The sequence below is a fragment of the Colius striatus genome, chromosome 12 (genome assembly GCF_028858725.1).
Source record: "Colius striatus isolate bColStr4 chromosome 12, bColStr4.1.hap1, whole genome shotgun sequence".
NCBI classification, from domain to species: Eukaryota; Metazoa; Chordata; class Aves; order Coliiformes; family Coliidae; genus Colius; species Colius striatus.
Genome location: NC_084770.1, coordinates 14,556,585 through 14,577,649, shown reverse-complemented (window position 1 = coordinate 14,577,649; position 21,065 = coordinate 14,556,585). Strand labels below are relative to the sequence as shown.

At 36.9% G+C, this 21,065-nt stretch overlaps 1 protein-coding gene across 1 annotated transcript in view; it reads right to left on the bottom strand.

The window, feature by feature from the left end:
• The window catches only part of FARSB (phenylalanyl-tRNA synthetase subunit beta), a 33,138-nt gene that overhangs the window by 10,150 nt on the left and 1,923 nt on the right, over positions 1-21,065 (bottom strand). Inside the window, exons 3-16 of the mRNA XM_062005631.1 lie at positions 20,479-20,633; positions 19,887-19,959; positions 19,297-19,412; positions 18,728-18,878; positions 18,341-18,449; positions 16,016-16,086; positions 14,633-14,694; positions 14,499-14,550; positions 12,986-13,047; positions 12,365-12,572; positions 11,872-11,952; positions 9,003-9,095; positions 7,518-7,635; positions 844-996 (exon numbers count right to left, since the gene is read on the bottom strand). Coding sequence (XP_061861615.1) covers positions 844-996; positions 7,518-7,635; positions 9,003-9,095; positions 11,872-11,952; positions 12,365-12,572; positions 12,986-13,047; positions 14,499-14,550; positions 14,633-14,694; positions 16,016-16,086; positions 18,341-18,449; positions 18,728-18,878; positions 19,297-19,412; positions 19,887-19,959; positions 20,479-20,633 — 1,504 coding nt within the window. The remainder of the gene's footprint in view (positions 1-843; positions 997-7,517; positions 7,636-9,002; positions 9,096-11,871; positions 11,953-12,364; positions 12,573-12,985; positions 13,048-14,498; positions 14,551-14,632; positions 14,695-16,015; positions 16,087-18,340; positions 18,450-18,727; positions 18,879-19,296; positions 19,413-19,886; positions 19,960-20,478; positions 20,634-21,065) is intronic.

Below are 21,065 nucleotides of genomic sequence, written 5' to 3'. Positions count from 1 at the left end.
TCATCTCTGAACACCAATACATGACGTGTAAGTAGAATCAGAGCTGCTATTCCTGCAGTCTTGTGTTTTCTGTACTGTATTTACTACACCATTATTTCAGGTAGCAGAATAGATTAGATCCTGATGCTTGCTCTCTGGCATCAACCTCTGCTTTCCCAATGAAGTAATGGGGTCAGCCTGCTTCCTTTCTCTTAAATGCACATACATAGATGAGATTTTGCACTTAAGGGTGTTATTTTTAATTCATGTGCAGCTCACCCTATACGGAGAAGGAAGAGGGCTGTTATGTAACTACTTGTCTAAGCAGCAAGTTCAGTTTCAAAGACAGAAGGTCTTTGAATAAAAGGTATTATATGTCTATATGACTCTAAATAAAAGGTGCATATGAATAAAACCTATAGCTAAAGTTATAAGCTAAAAGACCAGGTGTAAGAAGTTATCTTTTCCAGGCACTGCTAGCCAAAGAGAATAAGGTGGGTATCATATTCATCAATTCAGTGAATTCCTACCTACCTTTGCAATCAGCAGAGTTAATTGATGATACACAGTCCCTGAAGCTCATGGCGTATGATTTACTATAATTCTCCTTAAAAAGCTGTCAAGTTGCAATTTAAATAGAGCTACTGCGAGTGGCTGACAGACAGACAGTGATCCCATTTTACAATCACTGAAGGCACTTAATGCCTTTTCATTATCATTTCATCATGCTGCACTGTAATAGCATATATAATATTGATTTTTAGTGCCTACTGCTGAGAACAACCAAAAATTCACCTCAGATTCTAGGGAACATCTGAGCTCAAGAGCAACCTCTGCTGTACACTGCAGCTCTGTCTTCCTTACCTTCAGTTGCCTTGATCGTGTAGCCATTCTCTTTGTTTGGTGGTACTTCAAGGAGCTGCATGACCCTGTCCAGCAAACCATGGATAATCTCAAATCCTGGGCTTTTGTTGTAATAAACTGCACAGAAATGCCTGTAGTTTCTTGCACCTACATCTGAAGAAGAAGGAAACAATTGTATTATCTGGGAAACTTTTAATCACACTTTCAACCATGCCTTTTGCATCAGTTTTCTTTTACTTATACTGAGGGACCTGTGGCTGAAAGGAGAAATGGATATATAAAATGGCTTCTCTGATACTTCTGTCATATGATCTGAGGAAATAATGGCATTTTTTTAACCCACTGGACTCTCTCTCTCAGAAATATAAAGAAAAAATTCAAGTATCCTATGCCTTGGATGGGAAACAAGGTTGTTACACATAAGTGTCTTCTTGTTAAATGTTACATTAAAAACAGACTAGTCAAAATAGAAATACTCAGTGAACACCAAAAAACTTGTGATGCTGCTGGGAAAGCAAAATATTTACAGAACTGCAGAATAACTACCAGTACAAAACAAGTAGCTCACAACTTGAAATTAGTACTAATGTTAGCATGGTGACCTATGAAAAGATCCAAATTCACAAAAGCTTCCAACTCCCAGCTGATGCTCTTCATGATCATCTTGGATGTTTCCACAGCCAACTATGAAAAATGTGCTATGCTGCACAAACTCAAGGCTGTGACATCAGTGTCTCCCATTTTGGACAGTTCTTTTAGTCTTAATCCTGCCTTGTCCCTGCTCTAAGTTTTTTTACATAATTGGTTTCATCAAAATATGTTTTTCTTTTGTAAACTTTCAAAACTAGTATATAGTAGTATGTTGTTGTAGCCTTGGGCCACACCACTGCAATACACACTCTCTAGGACTACTGTGGCCTACTTCAAAGCTGTATTCAGTGTGGGTTTCAAGGTTTTCACTTTTTGAGAGAAATCATCTAGGAATGGAGTAACAAGTCTATTGTTCACAATACTGATTAATGCAGAGACCTTGTCTTTAGGTTTTACCTTCTCAAGGTTTAAGTTCAAGTCAACAAGGTTGGTGTATCCAAGGGCAATTTGCTGAAACCAGGGAAGGACTCTGTATGTGACCATCTTATTTTGGATATTGATATGGTTTGAAAGCATTTTAAGTATATTCATTGCATTGTAGTTCTGAAGGAAATCCCCCAATCATCCTGTAAAGCAACCCTGTGGCATATAAACCAGACTCCTTTCAGCTGCAATTCAATCAAGATGGGTGTTGCAGAAGGGCACCCGAATAGCTCCAACTGGTCAAAGGCATCTGGCACACAGTCAGACTGGAGCTAGACAAATGAACAGCTTACATGCATGTAGCACAGACTGAGTCATTAGCTTGTCTTCTGTCCTGTACTGCTTTGTAATATGGACATACAGTGCAACTTGTTACACCCAGATTTTCATGCATAGGTTTCTTCCCTTTCTTGAGAGTCCTCTGGCTCCTGTAGACTCCTAGTTAGTCATGGCTAGATGGACTTTATCATCTTTCTTTTTCGCTTAATGGTGATTAGATACAGGGAGGAAATGTATTTACTGACAGCAAGTGCACTCCCTTTAAAAAAACCCAAACACAACCCCCCAAATTCTTCTTTCTGTAAATACCTGTAATATTTGAGGGGGAAAATGGAACAAGAACTTCAGTAGTGAAAGAATCAATGAATGCATGAATAAAAAGAGCAAGTCTGGTCTGCAGGTTAAGGTGGGACAGCACCATATCACACAGTTGCACATGTGGGATTTCCTATTTCTTTCCAGAAATTACTCAAAAGAAAGGCATATGAAATCCAGTATTGTCAGGGTCAATTATGCTCTTCACACAGTACGCTTATGTTCAACTGAACCTGTCAGGACCTCTGGTCATGAAACATCTCAGCTGGTCTTAGTGTTCCCAGGGAAAAAGTCACTGCATACTGCTCACAGAAAGAGGGTGGCTAAAGATCCCTATATGGTTAGTACCTTCCTGGCAGTTACAGCTGCGCCTATGGTCTGAATTGTACTTCCACACAGTGCTGGACAAATCATAACTGAGTGCCTCAGACCTTAAGAGATGGTTCTTTTCTACAGGTATCAATTGTTTGCTACTGTTGTACTCAATACAACAAATAAAGGATATCAAAATTAACAGGAGCAAAGCTCAAAATGAGAAAGAGCGAGTTCTTCAGGAAGAATAAAGTAGTGAAACACTTCTTCCCCACAGATCTTGTGGATGCTAGAAGTGTACACAGCTCTGAGATGGCTGAGGAAGTTCATAGATAAATCTATTACTTCTTATTATAGACAAAGGACATTTGTGTTGGGAAGTCCCTGAGCTACTTGTGGCCAGAGAACAGGGGAGCACTCTCAAAGTATTATATATGCATACCTGCATATACCGTAATAATGCTTTTCCCTTGACAATCCTTTTTAGTTAGTGTTACCACCATGTTACTGGGCTAAAGGTGCTTTTGGTCTGACCTGCCATAGCTGATCTTTGTGCTTGATGTGCAGTGAACTTAAACAGAAACATAGCACTCATTGAGTGTTCCCTGAACTGTTAATATCTACCCCATAAAAAAACAGAGATCACTCTTAAATTAATTTTACATCTTATTTGTTCCAATTAACCCTTTAGTAACAAAAAACCCCTGTCAAAGAGTAAACAGGAAAATATTTACTAAGTGACTACAAACACAGGGATTAAAAAGGACTGCAAAATACAGAAGGTGCAGCCTACACAAAAGAGGAAAGGACAGACTTTTTGAGCCAGAAGTCATTCAAAACTTCTAGGGCTGCAACTTGGCAATACAGCTGCAAGTCCTCTCATCAGTTGTTGAAAGCTGAACTTACTGTGTCAGTAAGTCTGCATTTTGTCACTCGGGATCTTTTTGCTGTCACTATAGTAATTTGTACTGTGAAATAATGTTAGAGAATCCAATCCTGAAGTTAAAAGGTCAACACAAGGAAGTAAAAGCTAAAGAGGAAATAAATGCAACATCTGATGTCTAGTCTGAGAAGGCTGGCTGTTCAGTCCCATCACATGTATCTCTCCCGGCTCTGCTAAGATATGAATCAGCAATACAGTCATGAATGGTGGATAATTTATTTTCACGTTATATTGAGAAACAGAAAAGAAGAAAGTGTTATTTTCCCTTCCCTAAAACAGCCCATTCTTTGAGCTAGACATTCAGTAGAATAATTTCCTTCTTTTTTCCTGTGAGTCATTATGCCAGCAGAATTTGTGACAATGATCTGAATTTTAATTTCATTATTATTCAGATAGTCAGTTGTGTCCTCACATCACTGTTCTTAACTTCAGCCTCAGAAATAAACACACACAACAATTTTTATACCTCATTTTTTTCAGCTGTATGAATACTTGGTAAAGATGCATTTTCAAGCATTCAAAAAAGCTGTGTTATGAAACTTCTTTATGGAGTTTAAGAACACAAGATGTTCATTCACTACAGGCCATAGAAAGGAAAAAGGAACGCATAAGGAACTGTAGGCTAAAGCTGGCGGATGTTAGAAATGCTTCAGTTCCTTATAACTCACTTAAGAGATCTCTTGTGTCATGCCATGAAACATTTACATTTTTCAAATGAGCCTGCCAAACATGTCAACCTAAATTTTATATATATACACATATATATATATTTCTGAGGCTTCAAAGCACTTCCTGAGGATGCTGCTGAAAAACAATCCAAAGGATGGGCAGCTGGTTAGGAGTATGTGAGCCAAAAGAGTGCAGAGAAAGATAAAGCTGTGTTGTAAGCTGCCCCCTTCCAAATTAGAAATGCTTCAGAAAAATGACTTGGTGATCTGAAAGGGGGCACCTGCTCATTTAAAGTTGTGTCTCAGCTTCACAAAAATCCCAAACTATTTTCTGCACATGACTAACACCTTCAGACAGTTTGGAAAAATGCTTCAAAATGTGGCAGCAGCTGTACTCACAGATGATGTAAATTGTGCTAAATGTGTGCTACCATAAAGTTGCCAGATTCTCCAGATCACTGGTCAGAAATTATTTTCCAAGGGATTAATTTCTTTCGTCGTGGTAAGGGATAGAAAGGATATTCCCTGCTAGGGCTGGTGGTGAAAAGTGATGATTTATAAACTGAACTAGTCTAACTATCCTACCAGAAGTGACTGTCTGGTGTTACAAGTTAACCACATAAATGCTGTGTAACATGCTCAAAATCAGCATATTTCCTCCTGCCTTGAGAAGAAACATTTCTGCTCAGATTTGGTTCAATTCAGTTGTATTAAATCTGGCACACATTTTGCTAATTTAGTACATCAAACCTTTCTGGCAGATACATCTGAAGAGAAGTATGTTCAGTTCACCTTGGTAAGCGTGAGTTCTGTGTAAGAAGGTATTTTATTAAAAACCAGTGTGTTTAAACCAGCTAGGTTCATTCACACATGAATGACTACAAGATGCCATTTCAAATACAGTTGATGTTAGTACTCTTTTGACCCATACTTTTTAAATTATTAATTGGAAATTCTGCATGCCAAAATCATGAAATAATAAAATTAAATTAGTCAGTCTGACATAAGCATTGTGCAGGAAATCTCATACCATATGTGAGGACAACCCCATGCTTTTTAATGCTTGCAAAGTTACCAGTTATTTCTTTCTCCGTTCCCCTTTCAAGCTGTTTATTAGTTGAAGTTTAATTTTGGAAGTAAATTTGGAAAAGGTAGTAGTTATTCTGAACACAACATTCAAACCAATTTCTGACACTATTCACAGTACCCAAGTGCTCAACTCATGACAGGGCTGTCCAAGAGCATAGGGTACAAAGCTGTTGCCCCGGTAGAATGTCTTTATCTTTCATCTGTTGCAACGATTCCCAACAAAATGAAGTACACTGCAAAATCAGTCTTGATCAAAATGTTTAGCAATCATTCACATAAATGAAAACTTTCAAGAGCTACAATTAACACACATGAAATAAAAGTAACAATTTAACTTGCAAATTGTATAAAGGCAGAATAAATGCACTCCTCTAGCCACGATAAATAGCCCCACTCTTGGTTCTGAAGAATGCTGATGCTATTCTGCCATCTGTACCACGTTTTTTGCATTCTAGATAACTGCATGCCCCAAAAAGAATAAGCTGCACCACCAAACTGTCTGTATTTAATAAAAAAAAAAAGTCTACATGGTTTACTAAAACTGCTTATTTTGCTTGGCAAGGCTTTTTTTTTTTTGTTCTTTAAAAAAAAGAAATAATCTACAAATTAAATTCATCACCAAAGCAATTTACTTGCCATTTTGTTTATGCCTTACATAAATCTTTGTTTTGTGGATCCCTGATATCTTAAACACAGCCACTAAAATCTGAAACCAGATAACAAAACAGCAAAACCATTTCTGCTGCTGAGTTTTAAGTAATGTCAGCCTTTTTAACTGAGAGACAAAACTTCATTCCTAGTTGTAACTCAGTGTACACATACTTCTTCCCAAAACTTGTAGCTTGTACACTCCCTTTCTCCTAATGTGCCATACAGAAAGAAACTAACTGGTAAATTTTAGACAAATTTTAACATTTAAAAATCTGGTTTTTATGGTTCATTTTACTTCAATGCATTTATTTTTCCAAATAAATAAGAGAATTTGAAGCTTTGATGCTGTTCAGTGAAATCAGTGCAAAGAGGCCCCAAAACACATGAGGGATTTCACAGAAGCTTTTGAGAAGTGAACAAGCTGCTTTGGCTGGTTCATGTAAAGCAATTAAGGTTACAGAACGGAAGGCAGCCATGCTTCCTTAGCATAGTTGGATGAAGTGGAAAGATAAGGAAAATCTTTTTAAACATGAGAGGGGAAATTTTATACTGCTGAGCTTTTTATTTCTTTATACATTTTTATATGCAGACTTCTTCCATTCTTTACCCTGTATCTGTGCTACCAATCTAATTCTGCATGTTGGTTACCATTTTTCCAGCAATCCTATTTAAAGATGATGGAAAAGAGATTCATTTTGGGCACACTAACCCTAAAGTTTTCCTCCGAATTACAGCTCCAAAGTGGAATCTCTCTGCAAATACAACCTGCTAGTCCCAGACATACCACTTTTTTTGAGACATACCACTTGGTGTAATGGTGCACATCTTTGAAACTGGAGCAATTTAAGCAGGCTGTAGTACTTTAATAGCAGCATGCCTTCGATATTTACTACTTTCCAAGGTTTATGCCACTTGAAAACATTACTAGCAGGAAGTTTCTCTCACGAGTTACAGCTACGATAAGAACACAAAGGAGCACTAGATTGAGAGGAAGGAAAAATGGGTGCATCAATGTAAGCAATTTAGAGCAGGTTCTTTTTTTGATGCAAAATTGTCCTGCACTTATCTTTGCAGCCTTTCAATATTCTTGACAGATTTTAAGGACTATGTAGACGCCTGAAAATATCTGCAATGTACCTACTTGCACTTTTGAGAGAGCATTTAAAATGGAATCACATCTCTAGCCTCTCTAAAATCTAGCCTGTGATGCCAATCTCTTAACTCTTGCACTGTGCACATAAATAAAAAATCCCAATGTAGTATGTAATAACTATTACATTTTAAAAGAAATACAGATTTAATTAATATTTCCATTATCAAGAGTTTGAGGAACCTTCTCTTACCTGTATTGGGATCTTTCACTACAATGTCAGAAATCTCAAAGAGTTTGAGAGGCAAGGGCATCTTTCGGTTAGCAGCAATCGTTTTCAGTAGCCCAGGAAGAAGGGTTGTACGTGCCACCTGCAGGACAAACATGGATGCTACAAGTGCTTCCAAAATAGCTAATGTTTTCTTCCTTTTTTATTTGTTTTGATCACTTCTAATAAGAGTTTAAAAGTAGTCAGGTCCAAATATAGCACTTATGTTTAAGCATCTTTGCTTTAGAATTATTAAACTTGAAAATGTACGTTCTCTGAATATTCTTTACACTGCAGTTTCTGAAAGAGCATATATGTGAGCTTAAAAAATAGGTCTAATTTCACAGACTGCAAAGGCCTGCAGTCGTTGAAGAACAGGAACCTGGAATTGTACCTGGCTAGAGGGGCTGCCACTTTTTCTGTTTTTGTTGTACATTCTATATTGCTCAGTTGTAATCACCATGTCAAATGAGAAATATGAACACGTGAAAATAGTCTAAACATATTACAACAGTGTCTTGCATGGCTGCGTTTTTTGTGGTATCAAATAGAACAGAAAATACATGAGGGTACCTAAAAATTCTGTTCTTGAATCTCAGAAGCAGCAGAAGGTTGGTTTTAGTATTAGAGATTAAGATCTACAAAGCTATTTAGACACTCAGAGAAATCAGACTTACTGAAGATCCTGAAGGAAAAAAGAACACAAATCACAAAACATTAATACTCAAAGACAGCTGAAATTTCTCTAAACCTTTTTAAAGAGAGTTTACCTTTGTATTTATTAGCTTAGAAACAAAAAAGCCTCTAAATTTCCCTTCCCTGTAAACTAAAGAAAGCATCTTCTTTTTTGTTTTTTTGTTTTTTTTTTTAAAAAGGCTCTCTAAAATAAACACAAAAACTATGGGAACACTTCTCAGTATTTTAAGCATTGTTGAGAAGACTGTACTTGAGCTCTTGCTCTGCTCTAGCAAAGATCAAGTCATCTAGAGATGCATATTATAAAATACTTAAAGGACAACACAGCTATTTTTTTCTTTGGAATAGTAATAACCATTAACAGTGTTTTAAAAACCACTTTCAAGCCAGAGCTCAGGAAGTTTACAAATTGACAGGTCTAACAGTTCCACTTATATTGAATGTTTTTTGTAAATGTGGGAGTTGATGAATCATCTGGGATTTTCTGTAACAAGATGGCTCAATTTTGCAACATCCTGTCACACAGAGTATGGTGGTTTCTTTAATTTATTGAAAACCTAATAGTATTTCACACCAAATAAGGTATTTCTCAGTGAAAGAGTAACAAAAGATGACTCCTAGCAAGTTCAGCTCACAAATATGCATATCCTCTTTAATGCAGGAAAAGTAGCTCTGTACTTTATACATTTTATTTCCTGTTGGCTCCTTTCTCTCCTCTTTAAATATGGAACGTGTGACAATGTTGCTCTCACAATTTGACCTGGATTCTCTCACCTGAAATTCTGCAGTTTTGGGGTTTGCTATGCACACTGCTTTTGTTGTAGAGATATTGGTGCCAAGTTTATCTGCAATGTCTTCTTGGGAACACTGAGAGTAAGACACAAAAAACAAATCAAGGTCAAGTAGTTAAACAGACAGTAAGCCAATGATGAAATTTGATATCAAGAATGAACAATAAAATTGTAGCACTTACTTTGAGGCCCCACAATATTTGTTCTCATGTGCAACGCCCACTCACATAAAAAATTACACCCCAGTCTAGAGACTAAGAGGCAAACTGGTTTATCTACAAATGCTAGTTACTAACCAAAATACATTAAAGAAAATGCTTCTGCCATGGATTGCTGTCATGTGTTTTAAAACCAGAGGCTCAGATTCTGCCCTCTGACTTGCAGTGGGGAAAGTATTTTATTCTGAAAATAGCACTTGTAAAGTGACTGGCATCTGAGCTTTCTCACAAAGAGCACAATCCCTAGGGAGCTACTTAAAGAAAATATTGTCTATGAATAACAGGGCATATGGCCAAGCCTTCAATTTTTCAGAACTGCATAGGATTCTCATAGTTCATTGTTGTGGTTTTAAATTTTTTGAGTATTTTTTTTGGTCCTTATCCTTAGGGTGTATTCTTAAGCTAGTCAGTAAAGCAACACACATGTACTTTACCAGGCTCAGACAATGTCTGCACACATAAAGCAACAGATGCTACTGATAAGATCCATGCTACGGATTTCCAGAATTTACAGCTTTATTAATGTATTAAAGAAACCAATAGCAGACTAGGCATGTAATTGATGATTTGTTAGTATAGTGCAGTCTCCCAGGAGTGTTCCCTTTGCACGGGCAGCTCTCTGAAAACTTGGTTGATAGACCAAGTGTGAAGAAAATGAGCAGATGATACCCTCTGAAAAAGTGGATTATTGAATTAAAGGAAAAAAATTAATGCTGATCTTAGGAGGAGGAAATTGTGTTAAACAGTTTTCAGATGTGTATCTAAACTACATTATGTTAGGGTGATTTAACTAAATGCATTTTTGCTAAATTGGAGATTCTCACAGAAAGTAATGTTACTGTTTACAAGTGTAATTTGGGACTCAAACCAAGAAACAGGCTGTATGCACAAATACATAAGCTGTGTCTGTCATGTAACACTGGGCTACAGAATGTTGTAGCATAAATGTTATTTGTCATAGTACTAGGCCTCACATTGGTGTTTTAAGAAAGTGTTGGTAACACAGCAGACTGTGGGTTTCATTATGCCACAGCAGAAATGAAAATATGTTAAGTGGTAACATGATACACTGTCCGATCTTACAGAATTCTGCTGCTGTAGTTCATAAACATCCTCAGCTGCAGTGATGTAATATATATTTGTAAGCACACTACCTATTCAATAATTAAAATATATATTTATTAATGAATAAGGAAAATCTATACAAGCTTGACCATGTTATTATTCCCCCAACGTGGTACTACCACAAGTAGTTCCAATATCTTTGTCAAATGCTAGCACTAAGTAACACTAGTTACTGTCTTGGTTACTTAAATGAGTTAATAACAAAATATTAAAACTTAAATATACTTCTCAGACTTTAGAATTAGTCCAAATTTTGCTTTTGAAGCCCCATGAAATCTGAAGGTATTAAAATTTTATTCAATCAATCTGGATTACCAACTTTGGTTGGAATACCTCATTTTTCAATTGTTTTAGGAGCCTGTGACTAAAAAAATCTTTGAGAAAGTTACCAGAAAATAACCTGTGATTAGGTAACTATCTCTTAAAAGGTTGTGTACTTTCAGGGATGTATACTTCTGGCCATCTAGTAAGTTTTAAGATCAGAAAAAGGTTAAGAAATTCCACAGAGCTTTTACTAGAATATAGCCCCCACATGCTAAAATGTCCATGAGGCAAAGGCTTTGAGCAGAGCTTGCAACAGATAGGATTTTCTAAAACGTATAGTGCATTTTCAATAGCTGACTATGCCAATTCATACCATATATATTTGGAGGGCATGGGGGATATACTTTTTTTATTTACAGTAGATCACGTCCTTTGATCCAGTTCACAATAACAGCAAAGGATTATGAACAAAGATGGTGTTTCCTACTGAGCATTTTATTTTAACAAAATTGCTGCAAAATTTAAGTATTAGAAATTATGCCAGCTGTTAGTACTGGAGTGGCATATGGTGCTGCAGAGTCCTAATTCTTGTTAAAAGACTACTGATGTGGCTGTAACAAATAATATGAATACCTGCAACCAGTGGTAACAATGACTATGTTTTTATTTGTTCTTCCAAGTGAAAAAAAACAATGAACCACCTCTACAAAAATCTGCAGAATTTGTGTCCCCTTAGCATGCATTATAAGTTTTTAAATGTTAAGTCTTAAAATAAACTCTTTGCTGTCTGAACTATGTATAAGCCTGATATCTAATTCAAGGAATGATGGGCAAGTGACTACTAAAAAGAGTCAAATAGAAACAGGGTTATCTTCAAACTGTAGTAACATCCACCAGAAAGTACTACATTTTTATGTTTGTTTTCCAGGTTATCAGGCTAGGATGAATTTCACATCTGGTGATCAAAGTCTTGAGGGACACTTGCTGTCTTACAATTTCATCCTATCAAGTTAAACTAAGACCAGTACTTCAGCAGCTGTTTCCTCTGCTGTACTTAAAACTACATCTACTCACAAAATACTGTACTACAATTCCAAAGTGCTAGCAAACAATCACCTGCCAAAACAGTAATAGGTAATATTGGTATATTTATACAACAGCATATCCTGAGACTGTCCTCTGCAGTTTTGGCTGCATTGCTGATCCAATGTGCAAAAAAAAGAAAAAGAAAAAAGAAATCAATACCAGAGCAAAAGTGAGTGCTTCAGTGAATCCAGCAGCTGCCAAGTCCAGCCTCAGAAGTTCTGTGAGCTTATTGAGAGGGAGCTAAAATGAAACAACAAAGTTTTTAACTTCCACCTAAAACCCTTTTTTCTCTTCTTTCCCGAGGTGATTCTGCCCGTTACATTTATGGTGATTTCATTAGGGAGGTACTTGTGTTTAAAATTTTTGAAAGCCAGCTGCCTTTAGGCTTGCCTGAGGAAATGAATCTCCCAATTAGAGATTTAATATGGGCTCCTTACTTAAACCCTGTCTCTTTTCAAATACCAGCAACCACTGCTCTTGGACTTATTCAGATCAGTGGGGCATCTGTTTTGTATCCTATCCATGGTAAATACTTCTCTCGGCAAAGCATGTCAAAATATTTAATTCCTAGGTTCTGTTTTCCCCAAAGCCCTTCTGGCATGTACTAGTCATTTACTGACAACAGAGAGTTTATTTGAAGGGGCAATCTTACTTGATTAGCTATGGTGTATGTTTTCGGAATAGTCATCTGAATGTTGTTATAACCGTAAGCTATTGCCGCATCTTCGATGATATCACATGCGTGGATAACGTCAGCTCTCGTAGGAGGGATTTCGATCTCTATGTTGTTCCCATTCTCTATGGCGTGTGACTTCAAACACATCCTAGTCAGCAGCTTTGCAAGGCTTGATGGAGTTTCACTGAAACAAAACAAGAGAGGAGTAATTTGTAGATCTTTCACTGTATCCACTGGCTTTTTAAAGTAATCAATGTTTCTGCTGCATTGCCTTATATCCCAAAGAATCTCCAAGTGCTTTATGGACTGCACATAGACTTAGCACTAGATCAGAACCAGCTCACATTCTGACTCTCGAGACAATCATTTTTCTTTACTTCATTACAGATGTGTGAGTCCACAAGGAATCACGCATTTTCCTTGAAAATGGGAAGAAGTTGATCTAATGACCCAAAATAACCCCTGAATTTTTAGAAATAATATTAAAAAAATTAAAATCGCACAGTGTAAACATGTTTAAAGCAGTGCAATAATGAATGTTTTCTAGTAACTTTTTCACAATTGATTAAACCTAAGTTTTCATTTGCAATAACATACTTGATTCCGATTTTCTTGTTAATGAGTTCAGGTTTCACCTTCTCTTTTCGGTAAGCCAGCTCCTAAAAAGAAAGACAAAGCTTTTCAGCATACACAATGTCTGCCATTTCTCCCTAAGAGGATTCAGTTTTGACATTTTACTAATCTAGCTTCTTCTAATTGCAATACTAAAATGACATCCACAGGAGACAAGTGTGCAATATTATGCTAAGCTTCTTGACAACATATTCTCAGTTAAGCTAGAAGGTTGAATGCAGCGTGAAATGCCTGTTATTGCAACTCTGGTAATTTCTGATCTATGTAAGTAACAGTTGCTGAAAGTTTCTGGCCACCAGTTCATCCTGTCAAAACCGTAACTCAAGTGAATGGTCATGTATGAGATCTCATGGTCATTAAATGACTTCTAGGAGGAAAAGGAAATAAAACGTTCTGTATCGGCACAAAAAATATCGGTATTCTACTTTAAAGGTTTGCAGTGTATTTAAGAGAGTTATCTTGTATGGATTTACTTAGCTGTTTTTAAATTTCCAGATATAGAAATCCTTAAAAAAATTAGCATCTAAAACTTCTGGCATTTTTTTGCTCTATTTTATCTAGAGAAGCTGCTTGGGTTACTGCAGAGATTTCTGTTTTGTTGGCTATCTCTTCAGGATTCTAGGTCTTTCCTCTATTGCTTAAAGCTGGTATTGCTGAAATACACAGATAAAATACCACTAGAAAAACTCAACCAGATTTTATCAACTTGACCAGATCTGTTTGTCTTCAGTTACTTTCAGGGAACATGAGAAATTGCTTAATAAAGAAACCTAATAAAGAAATAAGTAGGAATTACTGGAAAGAGGTTTGCCTGAGATGCTGAAATGTGGGCAAACTTGCACTTGAAGTCAACATCTTTATATAGTTGGGAGAAATTAAATGAAAAGTGAAAGACTGAAAAATCCAGTGTTGTGAGGTTCTTTTAACTGAAGGGCATTAAAGCTTCCAGATCTGATAAGTTATGTTATGCTGAGGCTGATTTGAGTCGTCCACTGGTTTAAACCTGAAGGACCTCTTCCTGCACTCATTTTTCCTGATTTGGAACATGCAGGTTTTAAAGGCTTTAGACACAGATTATGACCTTTGATTGCAATCTTTACTTGTTCCTGAAAAAGTCTGTGTCACATGAACTCTAAACCAGAACAGTGGTTACCACTCGTAACTTTAAACCCTACCCTTCTCTTTGGAGTATCAGGCTACGTCAGTGAGACTGTATTTTTAGCCTTATCATAAATTAGTCGAGCTTCAGAATGAGTTTCCTAGATCAGGGGAAGCTGGAGTTACTTTTTGTGGAGCTAGAGAAGATCCTGACTCACTAATATACAGACAGTGCCAAGCTGAGCTTTTACACTGTACCTCAGAACCAGTATTTACTGCCTCTGGAAAAAAAAGAGAAGACAATGTCACTCTTAGCAGACTTTGAATAAATAAAATCCTTTTCCCCAAGGATACTGAGATACCATTTCACCGTGCTTACCGGATAGATGTGGGTCTTCCCGTTAGGATAAACTACTTCTGCTGCTTCAACACTGAGACAGAAAAACAGGAGTGAGAATGTTTCCAACACGGGGCCCAAATGTAATGTCTCTCTGACTGGAGATGTATACTCACCTGAATGGCTTCTCACAATATTCACTAAACATCGTGACTATAATATCAAGAACAATTTTTGCCTACAAAATAAAGATAATCACATTGAAATCTGCCATCTACTTGTGTTGAAGTAGACAAAATATCTTAACAAAAAAATGAGGAAAAAAAAATCTTATCTTGCACTCCATTCTATTTAATGACAACCAAAATCCTACCAGGCTAAAACACTAGATTGGATTTTAAGAAATGTTTTCTTCAGCTGCAGACATTTATGCAAAAACCTGATTTTTTTTCTTTTTGCTTTGAAGGTTCTGAAGCATTTGTATGATTTTGCTCAACTCTTTTCTGAAGATACACAGGTTTTATCACCAGTTGGAACTTGGTCTTCCCATCTTTCAGTCTAATTGTTCATTTCACTGAAGTTCAAGGGAGAATATAGAGGCTCAAGGACCATGCATTGTTTAAAAATACATTATCAAATAGTCTCATCTGCAAAATCTCTTGTTTTACAGTTAATATTTTAAGAGATTAGTATAACAGTACACAATCACAAGATTCAGATCAACTTCTCAATGTTCAAGGGTTGGTGTTTTGACGCCCCATAGTATACAATTTCCTTCATGTAAACAGCACTACTTTTATTTTTACTATCAAAGCAAGTAGAAGGAAGAAGCAGTTAGTTTATTAGTTTCCTCAAAAGTCACTCCCCAATGTGCAAATTTATTTGTGTTGTTAACATATCATTGTGTAGTAGGGTAAGTGAAAGGGTTTTTGGCTCTAAGGGTCAGGATACACAGTTTAGGGAAACTATCAATGAATGCACCACCTATATTCAAGAACAGGCCACTTGAACTGCTAGGCTTTCATGCTTCAGCTTTGAGTTTCAGAATTTGCATATGGAAAGACTTCAATTTGACAATTACTTGCACAGAATCCCTGCTTGAAAAAGATAACTAAGAAGAAAAAGTGTTGTCTTCCTTCACTCAGCCCAAATTTTAAGTAGGAGACAAAATGATTCTTTACAAAGAGTATTCTGGCAACATAGGCAGCCTTAGTGAATTTTACTCTTTTCAGAGCCTTTCATATTTAGAAGTGCTCAACAACAAAAAAGCCTCTAATTTACTTAGATTACTTTCTCATACAAACTGAACACTTTGTGTCAATGTAAAGACACAGTTAAAACCAAAATCCAGTGAAAATACATCAATGTCTATAAAGCAAGCCTAAAACTGTGTTGAAGGACTTCTACAGAGTCCTACAACTTATCCTGCCCTTTTGAAATGGGAGGCTGGCTCCATAAAGTAAATGTCTGGCTATTGTAGGTCTTTGTATTGGAGCCCCACCACACAAAGGAAAAACAGTGATGATACAGTATATCAAAAGCAGGAAAGATTAATTTACCTTTGTTATATCTGTGCCTGTACATTCAATAAACACATTTCTGGTGTTTAGGCTTATTTTTGTATGATCTCCTAAAACATGTGAAGACAAAGACATGTTAAGAAATGTTGTGACTTTTATTGCAATGATTCAGAAAGATCGTCATCTTCCTCAGCTTAAAAAGCCACTGCCTGCTGCACCAACACTCACAATTCTTACCAGAATAGCAGCTCTTTTGGTTTTTGAATTTATGAATCAAAAAGAGGAAAAAGGCAGAACAGACTCACTGATAGGGTAGTGCTTGCCATGGAAAGACACACAGACCCACAGGTCTGTCTCACAGTATCAGGCTGATGAAGCAAACCAGCAGGACAGGGGCCACCTGCTGGCTATAAACTGTATAAACTGCTGCTGCACTTCCTCTTGCCTGGCTTTAGTAACACATGTACACTTGGTGACATGAGTAAGAACGCAATCTTGTATGGGAATGAATTAAATGATGAATGTCCATAGCTACTTCTGTGAGTAACCAAGATCTCTGGACACTGCTGCTACACTGTGGGTTTGTCTACATTAGTGATTCAGTTCCTTTTAGACATGAATTTGCTTTGTGTCTGTAGTGCCAGCCATGAAGTGTGCACTGAAGCACACTGATGCCCTCCAAACTGATTTCATATGGAAGAAGCAAGGTAGAACACAAACTTAAAGTGTCACTTGTAAATTGGATGCAAAGTCTCTGCAGTAGTTGGATTCCTTCAGAAGTGGAGGTCTGTAAGTAAGCCACAAGTAACCTAAACCACCTATACAGATACACATGCCTCATATTGCCTGTTTAGGTGTAGATGTGCAGTGGTGCATACCTTAAACTAATTTCATTGCTGGTAGCCATGCAGGATGGACATACACAGCCCTTGAAGTGTGTGGGATCGTGCCAAATCCAACTTCTTTGTCCTTCTTGCTTTTCATTGCAGCATTCACTAATGCAGATGCACCCCACAGGAGGCAAAGGGAAGCACAAACTTGGATGCACATGGGCATCCTTGCTGCCTTTGCTTAACTCTGAGTAAGTCATCCCGCTTCTGTGTTTTAGTTTTCTACCTGAGAAACTAGGTCACAGCTAGACTGAAAGTCAGGTGACTGAAATCTTAAGACAAAGGGATCTTGCATTCCCTTCCCTTTGATGCTGTGCTGGACCTCTTTACAGATGGAACATGTTCAGCATTTCTGGACTCACTTCAAAGCAAATAAAACCTCTTACTTAAATGCTTGTAGATAATAAAAAACCCACCAATACAGATGTTTACATTTCATTATCTGTTTAAAAAGTACCTTTAACCCTGAGGCTTCTCTGTTCTTTAAAGTAGAGGCAGGTATTCAATTTAGCTCTGCCTTTTTGACTGATAAAATGTAAACAATATGCAATGCTTAATACACAGAACACAGTTGGAATGAGAAGTGGCTGATACCAACTTCAATTCAGAACAGTTGTTCCTAACAGTCTCTGCCACAGAGTTTGATCTGCCTTTTAAGAAGATTTGGGTTAACCATTTAAGATATGGATAAGGTCAATTAGGAAAAATACATCCAAAGAGATTATCACTGCAGATTTTATCAGACGGTGCAGGGAAAGTTATTGATTCTTGACTTAAATATATAGTTAGATTGAAATATCTTTGTTAAAGGAGTAATTCTTGCCATTGGCTTCAGTAAAGATGGTTCTCAAAAATCAGCCAGTTTCTTTTGCATTCAGAGGAAACTCACATTTAGAAACACTGCAAAAAAAGTCTAGAACAACTCCTTCTTTTTAAGCCATTAGTCTCCTGAAATCACGTGTGTGACAGCAAAAGGATCCACAAGAACTGGTTCACACTGCTGATAAACACACTGGGCGTAAGACCTAGGTGAAAAGTGACCACATAAAATGCAGTACAGAGCAGATTTATGGCTATCACTCTACAAAATAGTTTCTTCCACACTTCTTTTAGCTAAATGTCTGGTATGTGTTTATGTATGCAAAAAAAATGCTTTCCTAACAAAGGTTCTGTCACAAGGAACCTTTTTGGAGTTCTAAAAGGATATGAGAAGGTAAATGCTGAAGATAGAAGCGGGACTTTTACATCCTCTTGATGAGGAGGAGAAAAAAAACACTAGCAGCCTAGGGAGGGAGCAAAAAAATGGCTGCATTTAAACTGAAAGGAGGAAAGAGGAGTGTAAGAAAGTCTAAATGAAACAACTTTAAAAAAACAGAAAAATTCTTATTTACATACACATCAATGTTTCTGTTAGACAATCTGATTCACACACAAAATAGCAGGGACAGTATAAACTAGTCATAAGTAACCCTACCATTGATGATTGGTGGCATGGACAGAACGACGCCGTTGCTGTCGTAAATGACAGGATAAAGTGGCTTGTTTTCAATCAGGTGTAAATAGTGCCGAAGGTGGCTGTCAGTCTGCAGAAACAAAGCACAACTTCAATTTCACGTTAGCTCACTGGTGAACTTCTGTAGTGCCACAATCCTTTGCTGAGAGACTAAGGGGAATTTTGAAACAGAGAAGAATTGGGCACTTCTCATGAATAAGCAAAATGTAGAATGTTCATTGGCTGAAGCTACAGGAGATAACTGTTTTATTTGTAAGAACAAGTCTTAATAACAAGGACATAAGAGATGTAAAGCCTTGGAAATTTTATCTCCCTGCATTTAGTATATGTCTGAAAAATTTCACTTACCCTGTACAGATCCATGATTTGTGAAGCAGTGTACTCCTGGGATTGATTCAAGGGCTTGAATTTAATTTCAGAAGGTGCTTTAGCTGTAAAAGTAAATGGACCAGAGATGGTGTCCAAGTCATGGGTACCTATTGCTACTAAAGCTCTTCTCCTAGAAAGAAAGAAGGAAAAAGACTTATGTTACTAGTGGTATTTGGAGTTCCTCTGACATAGTATCTCATGATGCTCTACACTCCTAAAACTTACTGAAAACGCAGAAGGGCAATTCTGAGAAGCCTAGAATTTATTTTCACGAGTAACATTTTAAGGAATGTTCACAATGGTCACAGGCAAATCTAATGGGGCTGTTACAAAACACATTTCTCAATTGTTGTGGAAGCTGTAACAGCTATTTATGCTGAAAAATATTGAGAGCAGGCAGAAACAGTCAAGGAAATGAGAAGGATCAAGACAGCAATTTTAAGAGGTGTTCCTTAGCATAAATATAATGCCTCTCTGCAATAGAGATATGCAGTCTTAACACATCATAAAGTTATGCACTATACATTACTTGAAATTTAAGCACTAACCTGCAAATATTTTGGTGTAGTTTCTCTTGAAGGTCAATGAAACTATCGTAACGTTCCTTGGTAAAAGTTATATTACGAAGGACTGCAGCTACAGCATGAGGACGGACTTTGGCAGTCTGCAAATTAAAACAGCAACACGTTATAAAGTACACAGAAGGTACAAAACTAAAAGTGATTAACTGTGCACTTTTCTTTATAAAGTCCTCTTTTATAAAGCAGAAATCAAAAGGAAAATTCATAGAAAGCAATCAGAATCCCAAAGGAGAAAAAAACCCCAAACAAAGTCACCTCAAGTCTGGTAGAGATGAGGATGTTTCCAGTTTACCACCTAGTGGTCCAGAATCTGGTCAATGAAATGTGAGCATCTGAAAATTTTATTTGGTCTACTACTATGTTCACCTAAAATAATTTGTCTTTTGTTCCTCCCCTTTCCCTGAAAGTAAATCACAATGAGATATTAAAATTTCTTTAGCTCTTGTTCTGCAAATCCAATTTCCGATCTTGCTGTTCTTATCAAATTGGTACTGCCATCCAGCTTGCTGGTTCAGAAACTCTCAATGAATTTACAAAGGTGCAGTAAACACTTTTACCTCTTTGGTGATAATCAGCTTCTGACCTTCACCCTGAGCTGGTATTATCTTTTCATACCTCGGGAGATTTATCCTAGAATAAAACCAGAAACAAATCTGTAACTAAAACAAAGCAAGTTCCCCAAATGCAGGAAACTTTAGAAATGTAGCAACAATTATATGTAGGAAACTTTCTTAGTGACATCTCTTGGCATGTAGATTAGGTAACTGCTTAAAACTTGTTTTCTATGGATGGTGAACAGATTACTGAACTAGAAAGTAAGGACTGAAAAAGATAAAATTCATAACAGGGAAGTGAAATAAATTATTTGTTTTGGTATTTATTGCAGAGGATCACATAAAAGTTCCTCTGCAGGAGGTGTTTACAGAGGATAAGCCTTAAATGGAACAGCAGTTGAAAAATTGAACAGATTCAAAACCCAGTACCACTCTAGTCTTCTCTTTAAAAAATATGGAATAGATCCTGTCCAGAGGAACATCTGACAAATCTGATCTACACGTGAGATTTTACTCAATATCCAACCAAGTGGGAGGTTTGTTTCTGACCAGAACACACAGCAAACCACATAAAAACCTCACAACTCTGCATTACCTTTCTTTAAAGACCTGCAGTCCTCGGACCAACCCTTCAAGGCAAAGAAGATCGTAACGGTTGGCAGGAACATCGATTTTATAGAGAATGGTATCAGATGCACCCTTTGCCTTTTCTGCACCTTTTTCTTTACTTATAATGTCTTTCTCAGATGTCTGAAATTAAGAAAAAAAAAGGGGTTTAACCTGGAATATCTTAACATTGACAGGGGTATGGTAGTGAGATAATAAGAAAAATTGTATTACTTAGAAGTTTAACAGTATCATTTGGATTTATACAGCAAATGGACACACCAAATACCTGAAATTACACTAAATCTCAGTCTTTCTGAGATTCTGAGACTGAAATGCAGTACACTGAAAGAAAAATTCACTATTAGGATTTGAATTTTAAAGAAAGCTTATAGAAGCAAGAGTGTCCAGGCTAGCAGATCCCAGTGGAGAACTCAGATGGGTTTTTTTGGGCAATAGATCAGTAAATGTCATATCAAGCCTATTCTGAAATAAAGCATAACATGCGATGTTCAGATGTCTTTTAATAAACATCATTAAAGAGCAATTAATTAAAACTAAGAAGCAAAACCAAAA